The sequence below is a fragment of the Pinus tabuliformis genome, chromosome 1_1, assembly GCF_031772625.1.
Source record: "Pinus tabuliformis cultivar Carrire ecotype Pingquan chromosome 1_1, CPIR1, whole genome shotgun sequence".
In the NCBI taxonomy this organism is placed as follows: domain Eukaryota; kingdom Viridiplantae; phylum Streptophyta; class Pinopsida; order Pinales; family Pinaceae; genus Pinus; species Pinus tabuliformis.
The window spans coordinates 637021756-637034063 of NC_142297.1; the positions used below are offsets into that span (position 1 = coordinate 637021756).

At 37.8% G+C, this 12308-nt stretch overlaps 1 protein-coding gene across 1 annotated transcript; it reads left to right on the forward strand.

Annotated features, from left to right (window-relative positions):
- The first annotated feature begins 1699 nt into the window (after positions 1-1699).
- Positions 1700-3136, forward strand: LOC149214932 (protein DUF642 L-GALACTONO-1,4-LACTONE-RESPONSIVE GENE 2-like). Its single transcript, XM_089389549.1, has 5 exons — positions 1700-1785; positions 1925-2421; positions 2711-2746; positions 2877-2960; positions 3066-3136. The coding sequence occupies exons 1-5, from the start codon at positions 1700-1702 to the stop codon at positions 3134-3136; spliced, it is 774 nt and encodes a 257-aa protein (XP_089245675.1).
- The last annotated feature ends 9172 nt before the right edge of the window (positions 3137-12308 follow it).

Consider the following 12308-nt stretch of genomic DNA (forward strand, 5'->3'; position numbering starts at 1 on the left):
GGCCTTCCTATGCATCAACTTTTTCTTCAACACTTTTACCCTGCTCCGTTCGATCAAGTGAAACACTTTCAACCGTTGATCTGAACCAAAAAAAGAAACAACAGAAAATCAAGAAAGCATGGAAAGTCAAGAAAGCAAAAAAGCTCACGAGAAAGGATTCTATGCAAAAAAATCAAGAAAGCCCACCCTTTTTCCTGTGGAAACATCATCAATCCCATGCCTTTCCGCTATGAAGCACTATCATTTCCTATTATGGAACTATAGGAACATGTTATGAACAGAGGCAACTGTAGCACCATGAACAAGCTCGCCCTCTGTCAAAGCATCCTTTAAACACCATACTCCCACATTCGATTCTGCTCCGCAGTTTTCCTGCAATCGACAACATACTGGCTGTAGCGCTGTGTAATAAGAGCCTTTTGAAGATTCGCCCTTAGATATTCAGATTTCAGCCAAAAATGGCTCTGAGCAGTGCTGCGGCTAATGCGGATGATCAGTTAATTGAAATTTTTCTTTAAGATATGTTCAGGGATCGTTGCCTCGGTACGTCTTTCTTCCTTCCTTCCTTCACCCCCATTCTACTGCTTTGCTTTTTCCAAGGATCTTTTTAATTCCACTAATAAATAATGGGTGCATTCAGGATCTTTTCCATTTGTCTAGTCTGGTTTGAATGTGTTCTCAAATTTCGAATGCATGGAGACTTTGAGTTTTCTCCCAACCCGAAAGACATGAAAGGCACAGTCGTCCTAGGACGAGACTCGATACCAAAGTGGCGCAGCAAAGGATTCGTTGAATACATAACTTCTGGACACCAGCAGCATGATATGTTAGTGGTCGTACCCGAAGGGGCGCATGCTGTGAGGTTGGGAAAAGAGGCGTCCATCAGCCAGGGGATCAAGCTTAGGCAGGGCTCATATTACTCCCTTACATTTAGTGCTGCGCAGACCTGCGGATAGTCTGAGAGATTGAATGTTTCCGTTCCTCCATTCTCGGGAAACATATCCATCCAGGTTTACGGTATTAATGGTTGGGATGCCTATGCTTGGGAATTTAGGGCTCCCTCTGATTTAGTCGATGTCATTCTTCACAACCCTGGCGTCGAAGAAGATCTGGCTTGTGGACCTGTCCTAGATGCAGTGGCCATCAGGGAGATGGTTCCCCTGAATTTCACAGAATGTAATCTAGCTTGGCTTCTTGATTTCTTGATTTACTGCTTTCTTGGTTTCTTGATTTTTATTTTGGTGATGGTTCCAACTTCCCCCTAAGTTCACAGAATGTAATCTAGCTTGGCTTCTTGATTTCTTGCTTTGCTAGTTTCTTGATTTAGTGCTTTCTTGGTTTTTATTTTGGAGATGGTTCCTCCGAAGTTCACACAGGCTTGGCTTCTTGATTTGCTGGTTTCTTGATTTAGTGTTTTCTCGTTTTTTTTTTAATTTTGATTTTGTGTAGGGAATCTGATTAAGAATGGAGAAATTTGCTCGATATTTCGAAGTAGAGCTGAAAGAAGTTAAACTAAAAGAGGGCTACTATGTGATGGATCCTGTCAAAGCTGTTGAGATGGTTGACGAGAACACTATTTATGTGGCAACCATTTTGGGTTCTACTTACAATGGCAAATTCGATGACATACTGGCGGTAGCTGCTGTGTAATAAGAGCCTTTTGGAGATCCGTCCTTAGATATTCAGATTTCAGCCAAAAATGGCTCTGAGCAGTGCTGCGGCTAATACAGATGGATTGGTTCATTCAACTTTTGCTTCAAGATATGTTCAGGAATCCTTGCCTCGGTACATCTTCCTTCCTTCCTTCACCCCCATTCTACTACTTTGCTTTTTCCAAGGATCGTTTTAATTCCACTAGCAAATAATGGGTGCATTCAGGATCTTTGCCATCTGTCTAGTCTGGTTTGAATGTGTGTGTTCTCAGGTTTCGAATGCATGGAGACTTTGAGTTTTCTCCCAACCCGAAAGACATGAAAGGCACAGTCGTCCTAGGACGAGACTCAATACCAAAGTGGCGCAGCAAAGGATTCGTTGAATACATAACTTCTGGACACCAGCAGCGTGATATGTTAGTGGCCGTCCCCGAAGGGGCTCATGCTGTGAGGCTGGGAAATGAGGCATCCATCAGCCAGGGGATCAAGCTCAGGCAGGGATCATATTACTCCCTTACATTTAGTGCTGCGCGGACCTGCGGACAGTCTGAGAGGTTGAATGTTTCCGTTCCTCCATTCTCAGGAAACATATCCATCCAGACAGTTTACAGTATCAACGGTTGGGATGCCTATGCTTGGGCATTTAGGGCTCCCTCTGATTTAGTCGATGTAATTCTTCACAACCCTAGCGTCGAAGAAGATCCGGCTTGTGGACATGTCCTGGACGCAGTGGCCATCAAGGAGATGGTTCCCCCGAAGTTCAAAGAATGTAATCCAGCTTGGCTTTTTGATTTCTTGCATTGCTGGTTTCTTGATTTAGTGCTTTCTTGGTTTCTTCATTTTTATTTTGGTGAGGTTCCAACTTCCCCTTTAGTTCACAGAATGTAATCTAACCTGGCTTCTTAATTTCTTGATTTAGTGCTTTCTTGGTTTTTATTTTGGAGATGGTTCCTCTGAAGTTCACACAGGCTTGGCTTCTTGATTTCTTGATTTACTAGTTTCTTGATTTAGTTTTTTCTCGTTTTTTTTTTATTTTTTTTTATTTTGATTTTGTGCAGGGAATCTGATTAAGAATGGAGAAATTTGTGTTGCAGGTTTGATGGGAGAAATTTGGTCGATATTTTGAAGTAGAGCTAAAAGAAGTTATACTGAAAAAGGGCTACTATGTGATGAATCCCATCAAAGCTGTTGAGATGGTTGACGAGAACACTATTTGTGTGGCAGCCATTTTGGGTTCTACTTACAATGGCGAGTTCGAAAATGTCAAGTTGTTGAACGATCTCCTCCTACAGAAAAACAAGAAATGGGGTGAGCCATCAGATCTCCTTCGATTTACCTGCTCATTGAATAGCACTGACCAGGCTGAAAATTGTGATTGTGGCCATGACCGTTGATTGTGCCTGATGGTTGCAGGTGGAACACAGCGATACATGTGGACGTGGCAAGCGGCGTATTTTGTTGTTACACATTACAAGGATGACTGATTTCTAAGCATGGGAAGCTTTCTATTATTACTCGGTATTGTTTCCGTTTATGGGCTGGGCTGCATGCATGCAAACTATTATTATTAGAGCTTGATTTTTTCTAATTTAATTTCATTGTTGTATGAGTGGTGAAAAGGAGGGAACAAAACAAAACAAAACAGTAGGGAAGTGCAGTGCTCCCCACTCGATTCTTGTTATTCATTACATTGCATTGCAGTCCCGTTCATTGTCAGTGGATTTCGGCGGAGTCTTCGGTTTCTTCCATTCCATTTCATGGCATTGTTCAGATTATTCAGTCTCACTTGATTTAATTCTTAAAATTTGTTGAAATGCTCTTCATGCTACAAAGCCAGAGGTTGTGAACGTGTTGACTTTATCCATTTTTTTAACTTACGGTAATTTTACGCTAAAAAGAGATGTAAATTCTTATAATTATTACATTCCATGATTTTGGCGGTTCCACGCCCGTATCTTCGTTGTTTAGATCTGTTTATTTTGAGTGTTGTGGTTAATTTATGGGTAATCAATTTCAAAAGAGTGCGAGTTTATAAGAGCGTTTTAGTAGCCCATATTTAAACTCGGGGTCCTCTTATACTGCCTAATAATTCACTTGGACCAACATCTCTTCTAGAGAAATTCAACAATCCTAATTTAATAATCTTATCAGCCTCTCTTTATACCTTTTGGGACAATTGCTAGTTTATAATTATTTAAAAAAAAATACATTTCTTTTCCATATCCGTCATTTTAAGTTTTTTACATATTTGTTAAAAATTATGATAAACATTTATTTATAACAGACTATTGAAAATAGCCATCCTTAGAAAAGGTAAGCATACTGAAATAGTTATAGAAAGTCACGATAATTTGGAATTTTATAAATTAGTGCTTGATTATTTATAATTCCCCAAAGTCACACATCTAAATTGAAAAATAAATATTACATTTTCTTAAATTTTAAAAATGTAATATTTTTGAAAAAAAAGACAACTAAGTTTTTTTAAACATTGAAAAATATATTATTTTTTCTACATTTAAAGTTTATTTTTTTTACTTTAAAAAATCAACTTTTCTTCCAAATTTGAAAATAAAAATATTTTTGTTCCAATAGTCTTTCTTATACTACGAAGATCAGCCAAGTAATTTATATAATATAGAATGTTGAAAACTTCATACATTTCTTACCCTATAATAATAAATTCAAGACTCTGAAAATGGTATTTTTTTAAAAGAATGTCCATCCCTTAAACTAATGTTTATCTCTAATCTACTACGAAATGCTTACAGAAATGGTTTTTACAACAAAGTAAAAAAATTAATGTACTAAGTACTATAATGTCAAATCTACGTTTTTTATTTTTGATACATTAAAAAGGTAAATGCATAGAATATCAAATTTCAAACTGGGGTACATTTGCACAATAATAAATCCCCACTACAGAGTATTAAATATAAAATGCTATGGACGTCTGGTGTGCGCTAATAACAGCGCTCACTCCAAAATAAATGACATCTAATGGTCTTTAGGTTTCTCGTCTTTGGATCGGAAACATTATACGCTGCACATGTTTATTGTTTCGGATTTCAAATATATAGATGACATTGAAAGTTTCTCCGCCCAAGTTTTCATGGGAACGACGTTAGTTAATGTAGTTTCGCGATGTGATAGAAGTTTTTCTCATGCATGAAAGCATCAAAACCGACATTCCCACGTTTCTCGGGGCAAGTTATCATGGTAACGGCTACTAAACGACGTTGGTTAATCTAGATTCGCCATGTGATACATGATTAAAGCATCCAAAAACAGCCATTCCCTTGGTTAGTTGCAAAAGATTCATTGCAAGAAAAAATATTCGGTGAAAACGAAACCGAATAAGTCGCGGGTAGCGATCTTTTCAGGATGAGTACAAGTTCGCTGTTTCCCTCAACTTGCACCAAAGATTTTTCTTGTATCTATCTGTTCTTCTTTCTGCCAAATTTCTCTCTAATAAACTATTTCTTACACTAATTTTTATTGAATTCAGCTGGACTTCCTCCTGCCAAATTTCTCTCCAAAGAATATTTCCACACGCTTGTTTTATGTAAGTCGTTCTTCATTTATATAGCTCCGTATCATGTTTTTTCATGTGATTTGATTGTGCGGCATGGTGATTTAACTCTAAATTTTTTTTCCCTATGTTTTGACTCTAATTTATTATTTTTGATACGATTAGTGTTAGAGAATCTAATCCCAACCACTTGTTAGGTGTCAAAACTATCTCTCCAAGTGTCTTAGTTTAGTTTTAGTTAAGTCGAGTTTGACTCTAGTAATTTATGACTTATGTTTCCAATGTAATCTTATTTAAGTGATTTGTAATACTGAGAAGAGCAAGTCCTCTTCTCCACGTTTTGTTTCTCTTCAATTTTTGTTATGGTATCAGAGCTATGATACCATGACAAAAATTGAAAAGAACAAAATGTGGAGCAGAGGACTTCTTATTGTGCATATTTTTTTAAAGGGATTTGTTTATGGTTTATTTTTTTTTCAAAAGGTACAAATAGACATACAAATGGGTTGTAAAAGGATTTAAAAAAAAAAATGTGAAAGTTCTTGAGAAAGTATTGCATTTGTAAGAAATTTGTAGATCCATTGTTTCAGAAGTTGTGTACCAGAGAAGTCTATCGCTATGTTTGAAGTTTGATTTCTTTGTTGAGTCGCATTCTGTCAATGATCAAATGGGAAAAACCAAGAGGCTAAGAAGGTCAAAGCGAAAACACAATATGTTTGAGATATTTTTAGATTTGGAAGTGAAGAGGAAAAATGATGCCTTTGCATTGAAATGCATAAAATAATCTGTCGATGACAACATTCTTCCCCTGATTTCAGAAGCCAAAATAACCAAGGAGGCTTGGGATACTCTTGAGAGATGTTTTGGTGCAAGGGGGAGCACTGAAGTTGAAGATGAAGGTGGATCTACATCAATAGATCTACATCGAGATGAAAGGATTGTTGAATCCCACTATGCTTAGCCACACTTGGATGATGTATGTGAAGAAGTCACAAAAGCAAGAGAGAAGGAGCACGTAGATGCTCACGAACCCCACTGTGCACAACCACAAGTGGACGAAAATTTGGTGATTCCAGCAACAGAGCTTGTTGATGACAATATGATGATTCCAACAACAGAGATTTCTAATGAAAGTTTGGTGAACCTAGCGACAGAGCTTGCTGAGGACAATGAAACTGCCATTGTAGCAGTCAATGCTATGGTGAATACATCAATTAATATTTCTGATGTAACTTTTGATGAAGAATTGTTGGCTAATGATGAATGGTTGCAGGTGATGCAACAAAAACATCATATTGACATGATGATATTTGGTGAGACAATGGAAGACAACCTATTTGCAACAACACGGGTTAGTACAAAAGTAAAAAAGATAGACACATAGATAGAGAAAAATGCAAAGAAGGAAGCTCAAAAAGAGAAAAGAGAGACAGATGCAGAAGTAGTAGTTAAGAAATAAGTGCAACATGAAAAATCTCTCATTGCAAAGCAGAAGGAACAAAAACAATGTGGTTCCCCGAATATATTTAATTCTAATGTTGATTTCAAGAGTGCAAGTACAGAAAATGACTTTGAAGAAGAGATAAATTTACTTGAAACATGGCTTGCAACACCATGTTTAGATGAGGTCTGCATAAAATATGTAGAAATTAATGTTGAAGACAACATCAATGATGATCAAATAAATGAAATTTTCATATATTGAAGTCCTGAAGAAATATTATTTTATTATAATCTTATGTTGCGAAAAATTGATGATGAAAATAACACTACAAAAAATAATATGTGGCTCCAGCCCACATACAAATCATTTTTTGAAGAAGTCCAAGATATTCTTATACAACCTAGAAAAATGGAAGACCTGCACCAGTGAATGGAGAAATCAAAAAAGAGAAGAAGAAAAGTTGAAGTCAATTTTTACATTGTAAGCTTAGCTAAGACATAAACCAATGGGTATCTTAATTGGATTTTTATGTGGTTGTAATTAAGGGGGAGTGTTGCAAAATCTAATCCCAACCACTTGTTAGGTGTCAAAATTGTCCCTCCAGGTGTCCTAGTTTAGTTTCAGTTAAGTTAAGTTAAGTTAAGTTTGACTCAAGCAATTTATGATTCATGTTTCCAATGTAATCTTATTTAAGTGATTTGTAAAACTAAGAAGAGCAAGTCCTCTTCTCCACATTTTGTTTCTCTTCAATTTTTGTTAATTAAAAGCTCAAAAACTATTTAGCTAGTCTTCTACATATCTTCCACATTTAGGATTGTATTTTATAAGAGTTGCAGGGAAACATCGATGCATCTTTAGTTTGATAATTGATTCTCTTCTCCTGCTCTATCATGAGATCATAATTTTTATAATAATAGTAATCATCTAAGCACCAAAAAAATATGGGAGGGCTTCTATATTTAATTCCCATGATTTATAGTATGATCATCATATGAGTGTTCTAACCAGTTATTGTGATTTTTCGTACTTGTCTTGTGGAAAACATAATACACGTGACTTATTCATGAATATGTAAGCGTGGCATATGACGTGGTTAGATGATGCCTCCTACAAATACTCTTTTCCATGTCATACAAGGAAAATTCCCTCACGCAAGAGTGGTTCCAAGAGATGTTCCACTACAAGAACTCTCAATCAAAAGGACTCCTATCAATATGACACAAACTCATGCATGATGATAATGAACATCCCGCCAACATGGCATAAAAGGGATTTCGACGCAAACATACATGACGACACATGAGTATTGTAGAAATTTCTCCTCTACAAATATACCTTTGAGATCATGTAGAAAATCTGTTGTAGGTTAATTCGATAATGAAATATAAATCAAAGCAGAATAGTATAACCTACTTCTACTATCAATTTGTAGAATATTAAAGATCGAGTTGAACAATATAACGAGAAGAAGAAGAATCAATGCACAATACACATGAGAATACTTTGGAGAAATCCTTAGCTAGAAACCCCACTATCTATATTATCATACAAGGTGGAAATACATAGAGATTATACAAAGCCTTAGCTCTCACGCCTAGCCAGCTCTCAGTACAATCCTCATAGATGTTCACAGGAAATCTTGGCTTCTCACAAGCCTTCCTCTCTGCCCTCCAAGCTCATATTTCCTTGCGGTGTTCCTATGGGATGATTCTCCTATTACCAAGTGGATGATCTCGTCCAATCGAGTGTAACACTTCTCTCACACACTGTCAGAACTGCGCAATCCTCAAGGAACCTCTGTCTTTCTGCATGCATGAGTTTTCTTTATAGGAGAAAACATGAAACTGATAGTACACTATCCTTGACTTTAATCTCAAATGGGTGTTTCTCATAATAGACATGCATGAGTTACTAATGAGGGAATCTTCCGTTATTTGGAGTATACTTGTTGAGTACATGCTTGCATCAACTGATTGATAACTAACAATTAGTTCCTCAAATAGTTTGGAACTAATTTAACTAGACTTAACTCAATAAACTGAGTTAACTAATTACAAATCAAATATAACTCAATATTATCTCCTTAAATAAGGGATAATCTCCTTAATTTAAGGGATAACTCTTGCATGACTTCGGAAAGACTTCTAACTTGAATTTCTCCAACTAATTAATTCAAAATGAAATAATCAATTATTTCCAAGTAGCTAGTAAGACTAAATTTGATTTTAATTCACTATTTAATTTAAGGACAAATTAAATTGGAATATTCTTGTTTCAACATTTCAACACTCCCTCTCAACAAGAAAGGGATTATCTACCACCCTGATACTATCTCTATGGAACTCGAATTTACACTTTGACAATGCCTTTGTCAAAATTTCAGCTCGAAATATATTGCAGCAACATGATCCTCCCATCATCAGTGGCTTGCTTTACCTTGTAAACCCAACGGGAACTCACAACTGACTTGTTCTCCAGTCTCAGAACCACGTCCCAAACAGTGTTACGAACTATAGAGTCATACTCTTCCACCATAGCATCAACCTAAATTGATTGCTGCATTGCTTCCTCAAAGGAATATGGCTCGGTCTCAACAAATTCCCCAGCAAAGGCCATGTATCTAGTGTACCTCTCAGGTGACCTCCTCTATCTGCACAGAGAAAGTGGTGCTCCCACATTCTCTCTCACATCCTGCAACAATCTATCAGCTTCTCTTGTGTGCTTCCATCCATCTCTAGAAGACTTTGCTTGAGTGGATGTCTCGACTCCTAGAACATCTATATGTGGCTACTCTACATCAGTTTGAGGCTCCTCCTCCTTAGGAACCAACAATTCCTCCATAGCATGTAGTTGGAGCTCCCTCTCAAGGGAAACTCACATGGCCTTCTTCTCATCAAACTTGAGATCTCTGGGAACCACTGTCCTCTGACTGGTAGGCAAGTACACCTAATAGTTGTGAGGTGTATCAGTGTACCCCACAAGTATCCCCAACTCTGATGTCAGCTCAAGCTTCTTCCGTGCATCCTTTGTCACATGGAAATATGTCGATAAGCCAAAGATCCTGAAGTGACCCACATCTGGTCTCTTACTGGAGAAAGCTTTCTATGGTGTCTCCATCCCAAGCATAAGATGCAGACTTCTATTTTGAAATAGATCATTGTGTTGCATGTCTCAGCCCACAAGTGAAATGGTAGGCCTTGGTCATGCAACATTTCCCGTGCTGCCCCTACAATAGTTATGTTCTTCCTCTCAGCCACCCCATTCTGCTGTGGGTTATGAGGTGTCGTCAAATCTCATTTAATTACTTCCATTGCACAGAAGTCCTTAAACTCTTGAGAGACATATTCTCCATTGTTTTCACTTCTCAAGGCCTTGATCTTATTCCCTGACTCTTTCTCAACCAAAGCTTTGAACTCACAAAACTTTGTGAAAGTTTGGTCCTTCTTCTGCATGAAACAAATGTAGCATTTACAAGAATAGTCATCAATGAAAATCACAAAATACCTATGCTTCATTGCGGATGTCGTTGAAAATGGTCCACACACATTAGTATGAACTCACTCTAAGATAGTTTTTGCTCGACTGTCTCAATCATGAAAGGAAGACTTGGTGTACTTTCCCAAGGTACAACCTTTGCATGTGTCAAATTGCTCAAGTTTACCTTTGGGAAGTCATGTAGATATCTATTGCATTATCTTCAAAGCCCCATGATGCAAATGGCCCAACCACTTGTGCCACAACTCACCAATGTCTTGCCTTTGCACCAATTCTGCTTTCGTACTCAATGTTGCACAATCATCTACCTCTAGTTTATAGAGATTCTTCACCCGAATCCCTGTCCTCTTGGTTTGACCCATGGCTATGTGTCTTAGGAATGCCTTTCCTTTACCAAAGACAACATCGTAGCCTTTGTCCTCCAACATCGTAACCGATACCAAGTTCTTCTTCAGTCCAGGCACATATTTCACATTGTCAAGGTGATAGGAGCTCCATGCTCCCTCTGAAAAGCAACTGTGCCCACTCCTGAAACACTATACTTTTCTTCGTTGCCCATCTCTATGCGCATCTTGAGGCCTTTCTCCTCCAAGGTACTGAATAAACTTTTATTTCTGGTCATGTGGAATGAGGCTCCACTGTCAAGATACCAATCACAACCCATCATCAATGACACCATGCATGCGATGAGGGTAAAGTCCATTTCGAATTAAGAGACCAATGCCTCACCTTTCGATCCTTCCGAGGATCCATTCTTGGAGTTCTTCGATGGGAAATTAGTTGCATAATGTCCCATCTTGTGAAAATTAAAGCATCTCACTTTAGACTTGTCACCCTTCTTCCCTCCATGAGAAGAATTCAATTTGGAATGGGAAGCCTTCCCCTTCCCTTTCCTTGCCTTACATCTTAAGGCCATATTTTCTTCATCCTTATCCTTGGATGAAGAACCATCTCATGTGCTCCTCCTGATCTCCTCTTGCATCAGATCCGACCACAGTCGTTCCCAATCTGATAGTTTCTCCCTTCCATTCGCAAAGTCCTGGTAACCATTCTAACTATTTGGAAGGCCAAGGAGAGTGAGGCTCACCACATCATCATCGACAGTAGTTATTCCCACACTGCTAAGCTCATCTTTACAGGTGGTGAGCTTGTTCAGATATGTGGAAATAATATCGCCAATCTCCATCTTGATTCTTCGAAGCTTATCCTTGAGCGCTAGTTTCCTCTGGTCACTACTATTTTGGTAGAGGTCCTTCAATGTCTTCTACATTGAAAATGGAGTATCCTTCCCATGGAGATTCAAGACAATATGGTCTCGAACTCCCTCAAGGATGATCTGTCTCACCCTCGCCACACACTTCTTCCACTCAGCCAACTCTTATGCATTAGTTGAAGGTGGCTTTGGGATTTCTTGATCAATGAAATACTTCAAGCCATTGTCTTCTAATATAGCCTCCATTCCATCTTTCCATGCTATGTAATTCGAGCTACCTTCCAAGGCATACTCGAGTCTCAAGCCATAGAACGCCATTGGCAAACCTTGAAGTATGATATGAATTCAATTTGCACCTGCAACCTTGAACTTCAAACTTCAAATTCTCTTCTTAGTATATTGTTCATAGCTTCGATAAACTAGGCTACGATACCATGTAGAAATTTCTCCTCTACAAATCTACCTCTGAGACCATGTAGAAAATATGTTGTAGGTTAACCCAATAATGCAATATAAATCAAAGTATAATACTATAACCTACTTATACTATCAATTTGCAGAATATTAAAGATCGAGTTGAACAATATAACAAGAAGAAGAAGAATCAACGCACAATACACATGAGAATACTTTCGGGAAATCCTCAACTAAAAACCCCACTATCTATATTATCATACAAGGTGGAAATACATAGAGATTATACAAAGCCTTAGCTCTTACAACTATTCATCTCTCAGTACAATCCTCACAGATGCTAACAAGCAATCGTGGCTTCTCACAAGCCTTCCTCTCTACCCTCCAAGCTCCTATTTATTTGTGTTGTTCCTCTAAGATGATTCTCCTGTTACCAAGTGGATGATCTCCTCCAACCAAGTGTAACACTGATCTCACATATTGTTAGAAATACGCAATCCTCAAGGAAACTTTGTCCTTCTACATGCATGAGTTTTCTTTATAGGAGAAAACATGCAA

Coding starts and splice junctions, on each gene's coding strand:
- LOC149214932 (XM_089389549.1), top strand. CDS start 1,700: ATGGCTCTGAGCAGTGCTGCGGCTAATACAGATGGATTGGTTCATTCA. Junction 1,786..1,924: donor GTTCAGGAATCCTTGCCTCG/GTACATCTTCCT, acceptor GTGTGTTCTCAG/GTTTCGAATGCATGGAGACT. Junction 2,961..3,065: donor ACAGAAAAACAAGAAATGGG/GTGAGCCATCAG, acceptor TGATGGTTGCAG/GTGGAACACAGCGATACATG.